The 20,465-nt window shown below is 38.5% G+C and overlaps 1 protein-coding gene across 1 annotated transcript in view; it reads right to left on the bottom strand.

Annotated features, from left to right (window-relative positions):
* The window catches only part of kif26ba (kinesin family member 26Ba), a 98,231-nt gene extending 78,148 nt beyond the window's left edge, over positions 1-20,083 (bottom strand). The window contains exons 1-2 of the mRNA XM_079632816.1: positions 19,622-20,083; positions 18,993-19,382 (exon numbers count right to left, since the gene is read on the bottom strand). Of these exons, the coding sequence (XP_079488942.1) occupies positions 18,993-19,382; positions 19,622-19,678 (447 nt within the window). The 5' untranslated portion in view covers positions 19,679-20,083. The remainder of the gene's footprint in view (positions 1-18,992; positions 19,383-19,621) is intronic.
* Between the last annotated feature and the right edge of the window lie 382 nt (positions 20,084-20,465).

Below are 20,465 nucleotides of genomic sequence, written 5' to 3'. Positions count from 1 at the left end.
CAGTCAAGTTCAAAATGTTACGTAAATTTAGTGAGGCATGTCACAATATTTCCACTCTGATCTCTTTTACTGGCTCAGAATCTGGTTGTGTTTCACACAAGAGTGAAATACCAGCTCTGTAAACCCACAGCAAATCACATCCACTGCCAAACATTCATCAGATCTTTCTGAACTCACTCAAAACCCGCCTCAAAGTCTCAGGATGGGCAGCCACAGTAACACAGCATGAGCAAACCCAACATTAATCTGCTCAGGCATCACAGAGAGTATAGGCGGTCTGAGAGAGAGGCTCTGCACCTGGAATATCACATTCTGCCGCTTTATTTTCAGGAAATAAATGACAAACTGAATTGCTTTTAAAAGGGCTCAAGTAAAGTTTAGATCTACAGATATACTTCTGTGTGTATTGTGCATGAGCAGGACACATTTCCTTTTACTGCAATACAAGTGATTAAAATATTGAGCAAAGACTGAGTTTCTTTAAGATCATTTGTAATTAGTAATATTAGCTGTAATAGCTGTAATAATTTGTGCAGAAGTTTGTGTAACCTGGTATCAGCACCAAACATCAAATTGTCCAGTATTCCATATAGAGGCCATGCTCTTTTACAATGTCTTGATTTTTTTTTGGGGGGGCCTATTGGTTTTCATGCTTGAAAAAACATGTTATTTTTCTCATATTTTACATTGTTGTCAGTAACGCTCTTTTTATTTCCCGTCACTAAGAAGCCCCTCCTTCCAAAAGTGCAATGTGCTCTGATTGGTCGGCAGGATCAGCGTGTTGTGATTGGTTAACCGCTTTGAGTGTTTTTCGGGAAATGTCACGCCTTTTAGTCTTACCATAAGCATCAGTTTTAACCTCTATGGTTTCAACAGAAAACTAATGCAACTCAAACATGCCTCGCCTCGCCTCTTTTTTTTGTTTGTTTTTTGTTTGCATATGCCTTGGGTGTGATTTATTTAAATGAGTAATATTGTGACATGTATGTTCCCGAAAGAAAACTCAAGACTACAATCGAGGAGTTCAGAACCAGAAAAAAATCTATTTAATAATTTAATTTCAATAATTCACAATTTATCTTTTAACAAACTTTCTTTTCGTTAATGTTTGTATGATATTTCATTTGTCATGCTTCAATGATAATTAAACTCCATCATATAAAGAGTCTAATTACTTTTCTCTCACAAATTAACACATTAACTTTCATGCTTCACATCACACTGTCTGAACTGAAGAACTGTGCAAAGTAGCAGCACATTGTCATGCGAAATAACTAGTGAAATGATTGTAAATAAATACATTAAAGAAGCATTTTTATTTGAATAAACAAATCAAGAACTATATTAAACCTTAAAGGCAAACCTCTAACCATTTTACACTGAACACGAAACTTAAGTGTGGTTTCACCTCTGGAAATACTACACAAACCCAGCTGTCTTCGCAAAGAGGATTGTGGTTTAGAGAAAATCACCTCACTATTACTGTTGATCCAAACCTACAGTATCTGGATCTAGCTGCTGACATGGAGGTCCTCAAAGAGCTCATACATACATGCTTTTGAGAGTCATTTCCACAAATCTACCCCTAAGCCCACATGAGAAAGAGCACAATCACAAAGAAACTTAGACTTTATTTAGCTGGCACTAATGCCTGGCCATTCTATCTGAGCGATTTAGGTCCACTTCAGCCACTTCCCGTATCCTAAACCCCTAAATCTTTATTCAATTCCACATGAGCCTCTGAGCTCATTATTCAGCAGTGATGTCACTTCCTCTCATTACTGTGCTGGGTGCAGCTAAAATCTAGACGGTAACCCTTATTCTGCAAAAAGTTGGGTTGCACCAGCCGTTTGTAAGTTCTTACTTAAATTTGAACATAAAGTTCACACTAGAGGTTTAGTAGCTGTTTTACCTACTACCTAAATTGGTTGCATCATTTGTTCTTAAAGCAGAACATAGCTAGTAAGCTCTCCGTAAAGTAAAGTAAAGTCTATAAAGAATAGTCAGATAATAGGATGTTTACCTTCAATGAACCAATAGCAACCTTCAAATTTGTGAGCAGAAGTTTCAGTTGATCCGGTTGATTCTTATTTTCCCTCACGTATCTTCCACTGATACTCAATAATGAAATGCCGTAAAAGCATTTTATAAATAAAATTCAGAAAATTTATTTGAAACTAATAGCAATAAATAAAAACTGAAAGAAAAATATAAGAAATTACATTTATTTATTTATTTATTTATTATGATGACTTTATTTGATATGAATATGGATGTGTGCTGTTTAAATCCAGTTAGTGTTGAAGAGCCGTCATTTATTCACATAATGTTCTCTCTCTCTCTTAAAATGTAAACGATTATGAATGTCAACATCATCGTATATGTTTGAAGTACTGACGTTTATAGGGCAAAACAAGGGCTATTGATGCAATTCAATAATTTGCTGTCATTACTCCTGTAAATTCTGTAAATATTTAGTAAATATATAGAGTTATGTTTCAACTAAGTTTAATGGTCCAACACAAAAATGTTTTTGTATAATATTTTACATCTTTACGTTGCAACAAGGCTTGGCTGTAATTTACGCACATCTGGCGCAACCAGCCCGTTTCTTATATGGTTTCTGCTGCAGCAAACCTTTTCAATCACACGCCGTCAATGAAAAATGGTTGGTGTTCAGATAATGCTAATGTATGCATGAGGACACAGCACATGCCTCATTTGAAGTCTTGACATGTCGATCCATACTAGTGATGGGTGAGACGTGCGTCCTGCGGAGATAAATTGTGTGTCATTTATACGCTGCACAAGAGTAAAAACCCCAAAGATCCTATAATGAGATGGGACAGGCTGCAGATGTTTCTCGTCATCAGGTAAATTTTCCACTCTCGTACGAGACACCGATTTGGGACTCATCAAAAAAAAACGATGCGTTTCGAACCAAATCCCTGTCGACACCCCTGATGTTTGCTTGCTTTCAAAATCCAGATCAGGAACGAGAGATAGATGAAGAATGGGGAAAAACTGAGATCACAATCGCCTAGGTCTTCTTTCCACCAAATGCTATATCTACCTAGATCTCATTGCCAGAAAACTGCCATAAATCCACGCTTGGCCAGCAGCTCTTTTTGGCCCTGCACCCCTCAGAGGAGGGATGAATAGGAAATTAGAGCTCGCAGCGGCCCAGGGATCTGACACAGGAAATGGAGCTAGTCATAGAGTTCTGCTTTTATCGTCCTGTAATAAGTTCCAGCTGGCTGCACATTGAGGGTGCACCAGTGCCGTATACGAGATCAGTGCGCACTATGGAATACACACTATAGCCTGGTGGGGCTCCAGTAATACAATCACAGATCAGTTTCGCTTCAGTAATAGGTGTGTTCAATGTGCTTACACTGAAACATGCATACTAATCAACACTGATACCATCAAACGCATTAGGGATGAGTAAAAACAAACAATTTGACAATTAATTGTAATCTCCGTTTGAACAATCTCAATATTAATTCTTACAATACTAAAACAGTATGTTTCCTGTGCTATATTAAAGTGGCATCGCACAAATGCATGCATGCAACTGACTCTACAGCCTTAGCGATGTCATTTACGCATTTATTTGATGAGATTGATATAAGATGTGATGACATATAAATACTGTGTCCCGTGAAATAATGGCAAGTAAACATGCTTTTCTATCCTCACGCTATTATACAGTGCAACCAGTGTACTGCGATTCACAAACAAATTATTATTTAAAATTGATTATTTTTAATGGTTCTAAAAAACATACAGTGCAACCAGTGTAGACTGATTCACTGATAAATTAATCCGTCACACTTTATATTAGAAAGTGGGTAACTTTGGGTAACTTTGTACACTTTTGCTGCTCCTTATGTGGGATATGGGTAAGGTTAGGGTCAGATTTGGTGGTGTGGGTAGGTTTAAGAATGGGTTATGGGTCAAGAGTGACAGATAATTAAAATAATAAAATAAGTAAAATGTAAAAGCATGTATTTACGTAATGAGTGCATTGTCTCAAACTATTCATTTAAATGTTAGTACATGGTAGTTAAAGACACCTACAAAAATGGGACCAATGACTCTTTTAAGATGGTTCTTTTACTGAATCATTCAAAAAGGCTCACTGTTTGAATGGATCTGATGGCTCCTTCATACATGAACTCAGTGAATCTGTTAGCGCAGTTACTGGATCGTTTAAGTTATCATTAAATAAATAATATATTTCACAAAAAAAATCATAAATATATTAATTAAATATAAAAATGTAAATGTGCCTAATATCGAAACCAGCCATGGGGGAAAAACTGAATAAATATTTTGAAAAACAAACCAAATTTGTGTAGTATCCACCATATTATATCAAAATGTAATATTATTGAGGCCTAAACCACACTGATATTTAAGGACAAAAATAATTGAATATTCATTTTCATATTAATTAATATTTTGCTATCACATTTACATGTATTCATTTGCAGATGCTTTAATTCAAAGCGACTTAAAATGAGACATTTTTACAGAAAAGACATTAGGAGCAGGTAAACGAAATGATGAAATAATGAACAGAAAATACTACATAGTTGGCTTTGTAATGTGCACAGGTCATGTTAAAACAGCTAAGCAGAGAGGAAATCTCTTTAAAAACTAGCCCTCCAATCATTCATACTACAAATGTCACCACCTGACAAAAAACATGCGGACAAGAAGACAAACAAGAATAATAAATGGTTGAATTTGAATGAAAGTTATTTTTGGCAGCCAATCGTCCAGCAAAAATCTTCTTGGGATAAGGAAATATCAACGTAATTTCCCAAAGTTGGCACAGCTAAGAAAATGCACAACTATTTTAACTTAAGTAAAGATAATGAGGGCTCCCATTGACACAAGCAAAAGAGAGAACGCTGACTAAAAGCTCAAATCTCAAGACATATGGCTTTACCAGACTCCAAATAAACAACAGACCTCCAAGACCTCTGTTGTAGAACTGTGTGTCCCACTGAGTCTCGGGGTCACGTTTGGTGTCAGGGCAGTAAATTTGTCTGAAGTCAATTTAAAGATAATTGAATAAACCGAGAAAAGAGGTCTTCAGTTTATAGATCATCCACAGTTTATAGACTGTCTCCTTGCTTTCCAAAGTGCTTTCGGATCACTATGCGATCTTTTATTCATTGGCAGGAATGAAGGAGGTTGTCCATGCTGAAAAATAGCATCAATTAAGCCACACACAGATAATCTTAACTGAATCACAAGGGAACACAAACAAGATGTCTTATCAACAACAAACCCTCCTCTAGTTGTTTGAGTTAACTCGGCCTGATTGATAGGAGACAGACTCGTCTTTCCTAACACGATTTGCAGTAATAGATTAATGAATCTCAGCTGAGTGCTAGACTTCCCAGTGAGGACATACATTTACAGACAGTGACCCGACTGGATTGATGCGGCAGGGCGACCTCCGATGAAAACAGTCCTCGACAAATAACGTGACGATGTGTGTTTGTTTGCGCGGGCCGGGGGTCAATGTCAGGGCAGAGATGAGTGATTTAGACAATATCACTTACAGACACGAGGATCAGCACTGGAGTGTTTGGGAGAGGACATAATCTTGCCTGTCAATCCCTTTCGCGCTGAGTAGAAAGGGTCAATACGAGATCAGTGATGAATGTGTTCTCACTAGACACTGTTAACGGTCAATCATCTTCTCTCTAGTGTTTTCATTGACGGGGTGAGAGTGCCAAACAGACACCTGGAGTGATTAACAACTGCCATTTAGAAATGAAAAGCATGTGCGTCCTGTAATGATACATCAGCTATAGAGATTAATTACTCTTTCTTGAAAGCTTTCAAATGCATCTGTGCTTTTATGGCACAGGTCGGACAGCAAGGTCAGCTTCGTATGGTGGGCAGGGAGGGAAGATTCTGGCTGAACGTACTAATTCCAGACATTATCATTTCTCCCTCACACCTCAGCCAGAATGAATTTGGACATGCAATTGACCGTTCGCAAAGACCCGCCCCACTTAGTTACTGTCGCTATGTCCGACAAGCTACGCCGCTCTCACGCCACACCATGTTCTCACGCAGTAAAATATACATTGCGGAGCAGAGAGGAGACTGACAACACGCTGACAGACAGGACGTCTAACCTTTCAAATTTGGTAATTTTTTTAACGAAATTTAAACAATAAATACCGGTTTGTGGCTCTTTAATGTGTCTGTCAGATCGCTGTAGAGCCCCAGTTAAAGCTGCTCGTGAACCGATCATCTCTTCCTTCTAGTTCATTTATAGCATCAAATAAACATGAATGAACATAAGAAGGAATGTTGTTTTAACCGCAGAAAGGCTTCAGTACACTAAAGTTCAATTTTCAAGTTCAAATCCTTCCATGTTAATCTACTAACTCTTCTGACTGCTTTGTCGGACAAAATGGTGGATGGCGAAGTAAGATTGGTCAGATCACCTGTCAATCAAGCTCCCTGCGAAGGGTCAATTCCACGTAGTCTCCTTCAGTATACAAGTAATAAGGAATTGTGGGGATGTTACACACTATTTATGGTGCCAACCTCAAACATGCTGCTTCATTACACTGTAACCTAATGAGGCTATTGTAACCGAATGCTGGAAATGTAACATATTCTGCTTTAGATTAAACTGGGAAGGGTCACAGCACTTGCATATTGTTGTCCTATTGTTAGTATAATTGGTTCTATTGCTCTTTTCATTTGTAAGTCGCTTTGGATAAATGCGTCTGCTAAATGATTAAATGTAATTCATTACACAAAGTTCTTATTGGTTACTTTGGGCCCTATTTTAACGATCTGAAACGCAAGTATCAAACGCGAAACGCAAGTCACTTTGTGGGCAGATCTCAGATCTAAAATGTGTTGGTCTGAAGTAGCTTCATTACTCATAGGTGTGGTTTGGGCGTAACGTGCAATAAACCAATCAGAGCGTCATCTCACATTCCCTTTAAAAGCAGGCGCGCTTGTTCCATGGCGGATTGCTATTATAACGGTGGATTTGCAGGCGCACACAACTTACATGACGGTAAAGGTGATTTTGCAGTATTCAGAATTTAGTTTCCTTGTAATTATGTATGGTTTGCAAAAATGGGAACGGCTGCGTCTGTGTAGATGAGAGAAGCAAAGTGTATGCGCGTTCTGCACACGCTACATTACGGCCAAGCATCCACCCTTAAAATAGCATCTGAATAATGCGCCACTGACTTTAGATTAGGTTTTTCCTGGTGTGTGGTGGAATTGTTTTCTCAAACTGCAAAATAGCACCAGGGGACGGTAGCGCCCGAACAAGCCTCCTCTTTTCGCGAACCGGCCCCGGGAGCGCAAGTTCATTCCCTAATTTACCGACGTGCGTCTGTGGAGGGAAAAGTCTGTGCGTCGGGTGCAAAATAGAAATGATACATGCGCTGGCGTACAAAGTCATTTGCGCTGGCTGCAAGATATGGCCCGTTATGTTATGTACTGGCAATACTGCAGTAGATTAAGTAATTTAATTAAAATCTGAATACAATAGGTAAACCTTGACAGCCACCTAACTAATACTGGAGGACATGTCTTTTTTTCTATAAGTGACTTTTTATAAGTGACTTTGACAGAGCGAGATGGAAGACAGAGAAAGGGGACTGCGCGCGGGGGCGGGGCTTGTCTTCCTGTCACGTCCCTGATTGATTGGACAGATTGTAGGGTTTCATTAGGACTCTAAACACACACCCACTGTGAGATCAGTAGGGAAGAGGTGTTGTTCATTCCTCAATACAATCACATTCACTGAAGAATAAGCCGGCTATTTATGATAGACGGACCCTGCAAATGAACCCCTGGGGGTTGCGGTCTGATACGCCCAACAGTGTTAGTATGCAGACAGTCTCATGTTTCCTATACAGCTTGCGATATTATAACCACTGCTGACATGCACATATTACATCAATAGAGATCTGTGGGTTATTTCTATCACACTTTAAATGGTCTGATGTTCTAGCAACCACACATTTTAAGCTTGAGGAAAGGATCCGCGTCAAACATCACTCGACAGGGTAGGGTTTTTATTTCCTTTTCCATTGCCTTCACTGATCAGTGGATTTCAATTAACCCTGCATTTTATTACGAGTATTTCAAATGATCCAAGGTCTGCGTGGCCCTTCCTGTGTAAACAGGCAGGAATAACACTGCCCGAGAGATTTTCCTCTGTGTCTTTCTCTCTCTGGGACTCTATACCTGACAAGCTGCAGTGTTAGAGATAGCACACTGCTTAATACACAACCCACACTGAGACTCAACCGCTCAAATTGATGCTTCTTTACCACAAACCGCCTCATCCACTGTCGGATTCTGACCCTGACCGACACAACTACAATATACTCTGTTGGAGAAGAGTTTATATAGTTTAGTTAACCAGCTGGTAAATAGCCAAACCCATACGGAGCAACCAGGAGAGACTTCATGACTTCTGTAATATTTTAAATGCATTTTAACTTCCATAATATGAATGTCACAGTCTTGGACTCTAATATTCTGCTCCGTTTCCTTTAGTTCATGTTTTCCTGCCCTGTTATGTTTCAGTTTTCTTGGTTTCTGATCATGTCCCTGTTAGTTTCTATAGTTAGGCTACTTATAATCATCAGCTCAGTCTTATTATCTTACTTCATTGTTATCTACATACTCTCTGTTCAGTTCAGTCCTCTGTCGGTTATTGTCTTTTTGTAATGTGATTGTCTCCTGCGTTCATTATTAAAGTCCATTTTGAATAGTCTTATTCGTGTTGCCTACACCGACAACACAATATTCAGAGAAAGCCTAACACAATTTGACTGGATATGACATTATTGGACAGATTAAATATATTTATTTAAAAAAAAAAATAATAATAATAATGATATATATATATATATATATATATATATATATATATATATATAATTTGCCTGCACATTTGCTAAATGAACACAACACACAACATACTCAATCACAGAGTCTTTGTGTTGTCATCAAAGGCTTATGCTATTTTTATGCCTGTGGGAGTTTTTTTTTTTCATATTCTGTTTAAAATTACAAATTGGCATGTTGAGCGCTCGCACATGAGCTGTTTCCTAAAAACAAACCCACACACAAATATGTGGCCCTTCTCCTCAGCCTACGGCTGTCAGTGGTGACTTGGGGAGTCAGAGGCTGCGCTACCTTAAAATAACACAACAATGCTGTGGAGAAACACAACAGAGGCGAGTATTTCAGGAGTAGAGGACAGAAGCTGAAAGCTGCCATCAGGTCATTCTTTGATCGCTCAGCTATGAAACAAAAATAAACCAGAACACAGTTTCAGACTCAGTTAACCATTAACACTGCCAGATCGCCCCTGTCTTTCCTTTAATCTGCATTCCAATTCTTATTTAAAGGGTGTTCACCCAAAATCATCATTGTCATTCTTTACTTAATGTCATAATAAATTTGTTAAAGAAATATGGAAATATAACAGAATACAGGTTTGGAACATGTTAAATTTGGAAATGGTGAGTATTGACAAAAACAATTTGTCAATTTGTCTGGTGAACTGTTTCTTTAAGGATTATAGACAGATTTATAAACCTTTGGCACATGTTTTAGTCAGATATTCATGTAAAAAGCTTTGCCTCGTGCCATTAGTTGTATTATTACAGTTGTAAACATCTGACATCAGTTTTCACATAAATAGACAGACAGACAGACAGACAGATAGACAGATAGATAGACAGACAGACAGACAGACAGACAGACAGATAGATGATAGATAGATAGATAGATAGATAGATAGATAGATAGATAGATAGATAGATAGATAGATAGATAGATAGATAGATAGATAGATAGATAGATAGATAGATAGATAGATAGATAGATAGATAGATAGATAGATAGATAGATAGATAGATAGATTGATTGATTGATTTTATCCAGATAAATCACACAAAAACTGCACACTGTCGGTACGTCTATACGTTCACTGCTAAAGTTTGGACTGAGAATTTAATTTCTGGTAATTTAGGAAACTGAAATCCAATTTCAATTTACGTCATAGGAAATAGTTGTCTATTTGGATGTTCCTAAAAAACTGAATTGAATTTACCCAAGCTTGCACACATAAATCCATTATTAATTATACATTTGGACATTCAGAGTTTGAAACTGGGGCAATAGGTTCAGCAAAGTACGGTAGTAGACTTATAAAATGCAATAGAAAACTGTCATTGAGTAATAGTGCCCAGAAGTGCTGTGACTAAATGACGTTTTCGTGTCTGTAGAGTATGTGCAGTAAATTTTCAAGAATCTAGATTTGAATCGAGCCAGACCTCCCATGAGCCAGTTTTCTGCTTCCACTCACTCTTTCCTCATCGCCATTTCCCTCTCTCTCCCTCGCTTTCGCTCTCTGACATTGATAAATTGTTCTGCGCTGTGCAGGTAATCCATCTTCTGAGACCCCAGACCCAAATCTTCAGGTTTGAGAGTGTTCTCTGCCTCTGCTCTCGCTTCTCGTTTCCCTCACATTCCCCTCAGCTCAAGGTTACTGTGCTCTGCAGTGCTGTTCAGAAACCCTGCGACTAATTACTTCAACCTGAGAGGTAAAAAGATAGGACGGGAAACACAGAGAGCGAGAAAAGGAAGAGGAAAAGCTCGATATACAGAGAAAGGAGAGCGAAAGTAGAGGCCTTAAAAGCGATCTTCCAAGTTATAGCTTAATGGAAAAAATGACTGACAAATAATTGGAATAAAACCAAATTGGAGTTTAGTGGCTTTTACCAAAGGTGGACGATGATGAAATTGTTTTATTTTTTTATTTTCATGTTATCACTGTGAAGCTGCTTTGATACAATCTGTATTGTAAAAAGCACTATATAAATAAAGGTGACTTGACTTGACTTTTAGTCCATGTCTATTAGCATTAAGATCATCTTTATGCAAGTCTAATTCAAAACATTGAAAAAAAAAAAAATGTTTTGGCAGATATGTATGTAAGATATAGGCTATAATGTTGTTTTTTCCCAGGAAAACCGACCCAAAATAAAAAAAAATTCTAAATCTAAATCTAAATTTTCATCTATCCAATAAAATGCTCTTTAAAATTAAGATGTCATTGGCCCTTTACTACAGTACCTGTCTCTGATTAGCATTAGCAAGTAGAAAAATAATACCTCATGGTTGTGAAATAACTATACAGTACGTCTATTGATGTGAAGATAGTCTAATTTCCCTGTGAATATGTGTGTGATGAACCTGACTGTGTGTTGCTATGTACTGGTCCACTGGTGCATGCAATAGAGATGAAATAGGCAAGGTGACATTGTCCTGACATCCCACGAAGCGCTGTGCTACATCATAATTTGGACACGTGCTAGAGCTCATCTGGAGGTTAATTCAGTTCTTTATTCATAATAACGAGCTACTCTGTTCCTCTGTATGATCTCCAGCAAAGCATGATACCACTTTAAACTTTCACTAGCCTGTCTACATGTCAAAAACCATCAAGGGCAAATAAAAACAGTGTGCATTTAACCCTTCCTTTTACAATGTCCTAGCAAATCTTTTTTAGACCCAACCATGGACGATCAGATCGTTTGCAGTGTAATTTAACCAAAGGCAGTGTATCTCACATACACAAAGCAGTTGTATACACACGTAGACTCATAAAACAGTGTGTGTGTGTGTGTGTGTGTGTGTGTGTGTGTGTGTGTGTGCGTGCGTGCGTGCGTGCGTGCGTGCGTGCGTGCACGTGTGTGTTCTGACCCATATGCACAGGCAGCCAAACTTTAATCGGCCTCAAGTCATGGGTGTAATGTATGTAATGGGGTGTAACATTTCAAACCAAAATGGCTGCCACTCTCCCGGTTATCAAGGTTATGGCCACCTAACATTATCATTTAAGAGTCAACAATACGTATTTTCTATAAACACTTTGGTGTGGACATTGTATGCTTAAATCTTTTCAAGAAACAACTGCGTCCGAAATTGCATACTTATATAGTAGACGAAAAAACTATGTGACAAAAAAAAAAGAAGTAGCTATGTCCGAATTCACAGTACTTACAAAAAAGTGGGCAAAATGACCTACTACTCCCAGCAAGATTCTGAAGAGTGCATATGATGGACGCTTTGACTATCCCATGAGGTCACGGGAGAGGGTTTGTGAATGGAAGTGAAGCAACGCAACTGACGCTGGTAGGTCACATGATAATGACATCATTGGGGATGTAGTACTTTCAGATTACATTCATACTATATACAAATAATACCTACACAAGAGAATATGATATTTCGGATGCAACCAGCTAATTTTGACTATTAAATTAACTTATTACGTTCTAAACATGCTCTGATGATTCTGATGCTCTGATATACTATTTAAAATGACAGAGCACAATTTTTTGAGGGATAAAACTCAGAGAGATGGATACATTAATTTAAATATTCAAATGAATTATTATATAAATTTGATTGATCTAAACTCTACTATCTGAAAAAAATTGTTTAGTATTTTATTAAAAAGGTTGTTTTTATCAGTTTACTTTTTCAAGACCAAACCCCCCAGCTTAGCTGGTCACCATTAGATCAGCTGGAATGTCAGAAAACAAAAGAAAGCTCCAGTAAAATGCATCTCTGCTGATCTAACACCATCTTCGGTTGTTTCTTCCTGTCCTCCTGACCTTTACGATTCTCTCGTCATTCACGGCATAATTAACTGAGCTTTTCTCCCAGTCTGCACTATACCGGTCTCACTCATCCTCTTAACCTTGTTGATTTTGCAGAGGAATGCACTTAAACCTCTTGTAAAACATGGCATTTTAGAATGAATGACTCCATCTGTTTTCTTTTTCCCCGTCTCTTTGTGTCAAGAAGGTGTGCGTTCCCCTTGAACTCAACCAAACGATGGAGCCCCTCCGTCTAACTTCTCTATCTGATCATCTCTCTGAATTCCTTGAGCTGATTACATGCCATGCCAAAAACACTAGTAAGCAAAGTGCCTCAGAGGTTGCATTTTTTTAAAGTTCTTTTAAAATGGGATTTAAGCCTTTTCAACTCAACAAGAGATCATGCATTAATAATTAAAAGAAAAACTTCTCTATTTATTGCCAAGGAGGAGACCATGTCTTCTTTATTAGACAGACAAATGGACAAGGCAAAAAGACCAAACAAGATTTCCTGAATAAAAACTATGCTTACACGACAACAAAAGAATAGTGTTAAATAAATAGACCAATCACAATTCATTATGCAAATTTAGCAGTAAGTGTAACGCTTTTCAATAGGAGATTTTCAAACTTAATTTTGAACATATAAATATAAAAATAAAACCTAAATTCATTAAAATATTAAATAAATAAGTATTTTAATCGAGTCTGTTAAGTGGTTTGAGGAATTAAAAAAAATTCCTAGCTAAAGTAATCTGACCTGACCTAACATTTATTGATTTTTTTTTGTGCACATATTCATTTTCCTCTAGTATTCTAGTGTCATTTTCAGCCCAGGATGGAGGGTTTCAAAGCATCAAAGCAAGAGGTCTCAACATCTACTACCTCCGAGGAGGAAACAGTCCTGTTGTTATGTGGTTGGGCAATTAAAAAAAATGAGTTAGTCGGTAGGGGGGCAGAGGCCTCTTCTCAGGTTAAGAGCAGAACGAATGGCCCTCTCCACATGTGTGTAAAACCAGTGACCGCATGAGAGATCACAGCGGTGTAAGACAACAAGGGTAAAGTGGAGTTCATGCTGACTAGCACTGCTAATGAGAGATAGTTTACATATGGTTTACTGCAACTGTTTATAAATGAGCTTGGGCACACGTGTTAATAAACACTAGGCTTCACATCATGCTTTCTTTATGCAATACACAATAAAATGATTAAAATAAAATCAATACTTCAATAGAGTTTAAGCTATTCAGTATCTGGTAAGATTCAACCCTTTAGGTTGATTCAACACTTGCAAAGATGGATTCCCAAACTTTGGAATGAATTATTTACTTGAGATTTGTACCCTGCGGTTTTAATATTTCAACACATGTTCACAGTTCTATGATCTCGGTTTGGTAACATGATTGTTTGGCAAACACTGCCTTACTTATTTCCCATAAATAGTTTGGTGTTCCAATTTTATCTTTATGAGTCTTTTGGAACATTTGTTTTTTCTCATATTACGTTTTCATCTTCATTTTTTCAGTCAGCAGAGCACAAAGGACATTGCATGGCATTTAGTCAGAAATGTCATAGTAAATAACTGTATACAAAAAGCTTTGAAAAATAAAGTGGAAATTTCAAGCTTTAAAAGGCCACTAAACAAACACAATGAAAAAACGATATGCATTTTACCACTTGCATTGCAAATTAGTCTTCAAAGGTATCTAGTGAGATTTGCTGGATAACAGTTAAGATAACTGTACATACTTGCAATACTTTCCTGGTGAGCACACAATCCTCAGAACTGCAGCTGCGGACTGAACCCTACACATTCAACACATCAAACCATCCAGTCTCCAGAGGTACATTACACAATTCTGTCGAAAACCTTTCAAACTGTTTTCACACAGTGATAAAGCCACGAGTGACTAATGTGAACTAGCACCGCTGATCGCTGCATGTCTTAAAATCACAGATCTGCAGAACCAGCCGGTATATCCTCCTTCAAGGCAGTTCTGCTTTGATCATGGAGAACTTCGATCCGGCTCGGTTCAGCTAATCCCTGTGAGATCGATTGCCCATGTTCATGACGTTTTCTCTGACTTGGTTCTGGGCCGGGATTACAGGCCTTCATGCTTTGGAGGAAGTGCTGGCAGTTATTACGGGGTACAGCAACAACCTGACCGGACTCTTGAAATACAGTTTTGGGTTTCGCTAAAAAACAAACCACCCACTCTGCAAACCTACAGTGGGTTTAAACATCTGCTGCATTTGGCACTGTAAAGCTAGCGTTTATGGGTCATTGATGCTGTTCGACATCATACTGATCTGAGAAAGTGTGAATTACACAGACAAAAATCCCTGTAGTAGCGTCTTCAAGTTGGCATTGGCTTCAACTGAATTCTCTTTAATATTTCGGTTGTGTCTCTCACATTCAATAAGATTAGATAGAGAAACTACTTTTGCTTCTCCTGCAAAAGAAGAAAGCGCAATAATATCTCAAACTGTGCTTTCTGCTATCAAAATATAAACTCAAACATTTCTCATTGGTCTTCCAAGACTAAATCATCTCAGATATTCTATCCATATTAATTTTATAGCTCTACTTTCATTGTATGTGAATAAATATCTCATGTTTTGAGATTTTTAATAGAATAATTTTATAAGAAACATCAGTCACACTTTAGATTAGGGTCCAATTCTCACTATTAACTGTTATCTAGGACTTTTGCCTCAATAAATGACTACTTATTAATAGTAAAGTAGTTGTTAAGTTTAGGTATTGGGCAGGATTAATAGATGTAGAATATGGTCATCCAGAATAATGCATTAATATGTGCTTTATAAGAACTAATAAACAACCAATATCAATAAGCATGCTAATAAGCAACTAGTTAATAGTGAGAATTGGACCCTGAACTAAAGTGTCACAGAGACATCTTTCTTCTGGGTATAAGACTTTAAAGCCTAAATAAGTCAAATACTTGTTCAAAAGAGACTAAAACCCACTAAATTTCAAAGCCTTGCAAAAGCTGTAATACTGTAAAACTGTCTCTGTGTGAAAATAAAACCTTTCAACATTTCACCTACAATAAGAGCAGGTTTTTAAGGCTAACCATTACCTGCTGTGAGACATTCAGGTGTAAAAAAAAAAATAGAAATTAACGGACTATGTTGTTGAGAATCCAAGCAACCTCAACCTATAAACAGCTTTTACTTGGATTGACTGTCAACAATCCTCCATTGTTCTAAGCAGCTATCAGGTCACAATCTGCAAAGCCACAAAATATTATTCACATTCACGTCCAAGAGGAAGTAAACTGTGATGAGCGCACCGAATCCAGCAGGGCCATGCATGTTCTGTTCTCTCATCACTGCGCTGTATTCATATTTGCCCCAGTGACACCATTACACCCGAGACAAAGCCAGCCACCAGACAGGAGGGAGTGCCATTTACAGTAACAACGGCTGCTGAATTGAGCCAACGTCAGCAACCCTTTCCTATTCCTATTAGTCCGTAGTGAAAAAGCGACCTCTTTATATGATAATGCCTTGCTCACCTGAGAGGCATAAAAAGAGCATTCAATGTGAAATATGTATGAAGCTCACCTCACACCCATAATATGTTGCTACCGTGGCAACAGTGCTCTGTTGGAAACGGGAGTGTATGCATGAATGAAACGAACATGCTTCAGTCCAGCAGGTTTAATCTAAAGACGAACCCCAGGGGACGAACCCCAACACAAGTTCTGTGAGCTATACCACTGTATGCTGTGCTCCACTCACAGTCGGACGCGGGATATTCCCACTTCAAACCATCAAAGCGTGTCGCTTGGAAGATGACGCTTAAGCTTTGTTGTTCAAATGTCAACAAATAATCTTTTGGCAACCAAATTGCAAATGATATATGATGCTATGTTATGCTAACAGTTGTTCTGCATGTATAAGATTATTAACAGAGGAACATTTACCATGTTTTACACACTTGACTTAACGATTGTTAAACGGTTCAACTGTCAAAAAATGCAGGAACTTTGAGTTTCTATAGTCACGGCCACAGACCGTTGGCTAAAACACTTTAGACGTTTCGAAGTCGTCATCTGATTGGTTGAATTCTCCAGACTTTTATTTAAAAATGATTTAATTATTTAAAGGTCCACATGGAAACAAAGCCGTCGTGATGCCAAACCCCCTCATGGAAGAAGAAAGCTGCCATGTTTACAACTGTGAAAATGAGCGCTTATCAGGATCAACTAAACGCAAAAATATGGATTTACAAAAGTATGTGAAGTTCAAAGCACCGGTGTTGCAGTAAACCTAACCTACACTTTATCCTCGAATGATTTGCACGCCGGTCTGTTATCGTACGGACATTGCACTAACCCTAAACATGACGTTGAACTGTGATCGGTTGCTTTAGATGTCCTCTTGGGAGGTCCTTGACCAATGAAAGTTGCTATTTAGTCCAGACCTTCTGTCTTTAGTCTGAAGGTCTGGCTAAGTGAGACTATATTTGCTGAAAAGTCCATTTTTATCACCTCCCTCTGTGCTATTGCACTTTTTTTGCAGGAAAAAATTAGACATTATTACTTCCAGAATGCAATGTAAGTTGTTCAGAAGGATCATATATCACAATGAGGTTCTACCCTACAGTTCATGTCTTAACACTCACTAATCACCATGTGGGTGAAGATCCTGCGGAGAAAAGCGCAAACACTCAGTCATGTCTCCTTTAAAATCGCCTCTGGCTTAAAGAGCGTGCTCATGGCCACCCTGCTCTCCCGTGATCCCCAATCCTTCCCATCAGCCCCCCCTCCTCCTCCTCCAGCTTATTTTAATGGGCACCTCCAGGTTACTTGCAGCTGGCAGAACTGGCCATAAAATCTGGAGACCAACAGCAGGTCTGAAACATGAGCCGTGGCCACACTAGATCAATGGTGCTCTTTAAAAACAACAAAATGCTACTTTTAGATTATGACAATTATATTAGGTGTGACATCAACTTAGACGAGGAGATGTAAATGCAGATGTGATGTTTTGGACTAGTGAGGGACAGTTTTTTTTTTTTTTTTTTCAAAAGGATAATTGGTGCAATTATCGAAATGATGAACATAATGGATGCCATATGTTTGTAGCTTAAACTGAAAGCATTGCAACTGTGATCATGTAGTTCTTAACTACCAAATATTTGAGATGGGGGAAGGGGGCATCTATCTATCTATCTATCTATCTATCTATCTATCTATCTATCTATCTATCTATCTATCTATATATATATATATATATATATATATATATATTAATGCACACAATGCTAAAGTGATAACATGGTATAAAATGCTGTACTGATACTGAATCTCTATATCACATTGTTTGTGACAGCACAGCGCCCCCTGTTCTTAATGGATAATTATTGGACCAACTCTGCTTTGGTTTCCATGGGACGCAAACAAAACCACTTATCAAAAACATAAAAAGGTAGGGTTTGTGTGTGCACAAATTATTTCTTGGTGCAAATCATACATCTGCTCTGTTTATACACAGCTCCCGGTATAAGTAATTGAAAATGAACCGTGCTGCATGAGCACACGCCAAAACTTGATATTACGCACACATGCATCCAATTACGCAATGCATTTTACGTATATAGCTATATATATACTCTGTTATTATGATTTAAACTATTGTGGAATCCACACCAAGAACTGCTGCAGTACTAACTTAGGTGTCCAAAGCTATGGATGGTTAATCATAAACGCGCTTCTTTCAGCACTCGTGCTCTCTCCACTAAAGCCACATCATGGTATGACGTGTTTCTTTACACAATCTGTTTCACTTTACAGACTTCGTAATTCAAAACGACTGTTAGTCAGCAATTAAATGCACCCCTTTGGCCAAAGCTGATCATGATCTCACACTCGCGCTGCAATATAGTGGATCTGCAACATGCTGCAGTGTCTCACTCCACCCCTCATGTGTAACACTTAAACACAGTTTAATGCAAAGCTACTGGTTTTCTTTCTCTTTAATTATAACACGTGACAAGGTAACAAATCGATCAATTGTAATGCAAGACACACATTTTATTCTAATAGAAGCACGCTTTAAATCTTAAGTTTTGGTTTCTGTGCATATATAGGCTACTTGGCCTTTCCAAGATTTGTGAGTATGTCCAAAATTACGCACTGCAACAACTGAGTTATAGGACTATCACGTCACGTCAGCATCTGATTTCTTCTGTATCTGCATGATGCATTACCAAGTCAACAACTGATTTCGGAATATTCTTAAATTATTTGGTATCTGCCAGCCTACCTTGCTAGAGTGGGGTCCGGGAATTAGTAGTTTTAATGCCTGCCTCTTCAGCTCCACCAGCCGAGCGTTGCAGTTCTCGCACCAGATCCCCCGTTCAGAACCAGGTGAGCTCCCGCTACCCGAGGCTGGAGAACCAGTGCCGAACCCGGGAGATCCGCCTAAGGAACCGGGCGAACCGGTACTGATTCCAGGAGACACCGTTACAGGTGAGCCGGAGAAAGAGCCCGGGGATGATATTCCTGATCCGGGGGAAGGGGTTCCAGAGGACCCGGGCATGGAGCCGGCACCTTCAGGGACCGGGCGGCTGGCGCTCCGGGACTCCTCATAAGCCTTTCGGTACCAGGTTTCAGGAGAGAATGATGCTGACTTCGTAGGGGATGAATCGGTCATCTGCACGAAATTATAGTATAATGAAAAGCAGTGATTGAAACATTAATGTTTGGATTACATAGGCTACATGATAAATGTTAAAAGTGGTTAAATAATTTGCATATTGACTTTGACATTACAATTAGTTTGTTGTTGCTGCTTTTCCACACTTTATTTATTGCCAAGAATGTGCTCATACTAATATATAAAACAAGTCTAATAGTAATAAATAATGATGATGATAATAGCCTACATCTTACCCCATGTTTTCTACTCCTGGTCCCAGATCTGTCTTTATTCCCTGTTAGAGAGGTCATGATTAAGCCTGCAGAGGGACTGATGAAATAGCCAAACTGTGCTCCCTGTTACATCCACAACCAAAAGATCCCAAAAAATCAATCTCTGGTCAGTTCAGCAGTCCTTCTGAAGTCCAGTCTCAGCGACTAGTACCATGCAGACATCTATCCATCTTCCACAGTGGAATATGAATAACAGATGGTCCAATCTGAAACGTCCAACAGTGGATAAATCCAGTTCTTTCTTTTATGCTTTCTGATATGCTGAATCCATGAGCAGTGCGTTAGATTTCACAGCATCCCAGCACAGGCGCATTTTCCCATGCATGTGGACTTGTGTGAGGCGCAGGCTGTGGATCAGTAGATCAGGCTCTGTTTGAGGACTGATCTCTGCACTGCTCTCACTCCAGAGGAGCGCACACATCTGTCTCTGGGTAGACTGACCACGCCCCTTCTTTGCCCCTTAGCGAATAGCGTGTCCGAGATCTAATGACTGACATGTGGGTGTGTGTTGTTTTCCACACGCGAAACTAAACTACAACTAAAGCGAACGATTTGAGGGAAATTTTCATTACGGAGTCAATTTTAGAGATTATTACTGAATGACTTTTAGGGGGTCGGTTTTTATTTATTAGGCTATTATTTAAAATAAATTCTAAACAGCGCTGATCTGCTCGCGCAACTATTTTTTTTGTTCAACTAAACACAAGAACTATATTTTTATGGTTCATGAATAAATAATGACAACACTTGTGTTTTTGTTGATGCATGTCAAAATACCGATCTTAACAGAAAGTGCCCAAGCAGC

This window comes from Phoxinus phoxinus (assembly GCF_949152265.1).
Source record: "Phoxinus phoxinus genome assembly, chromosome: 13".
NCBI lineage: Eukaryota > Metazoa > Chordata > Actinopteri > Cypriniformes > Leuciscidae > Phoxinus > Phoxinus phoxinus.
This window is presented reverse-complemented; position numbering and strand designations above follow the sequence as displayed.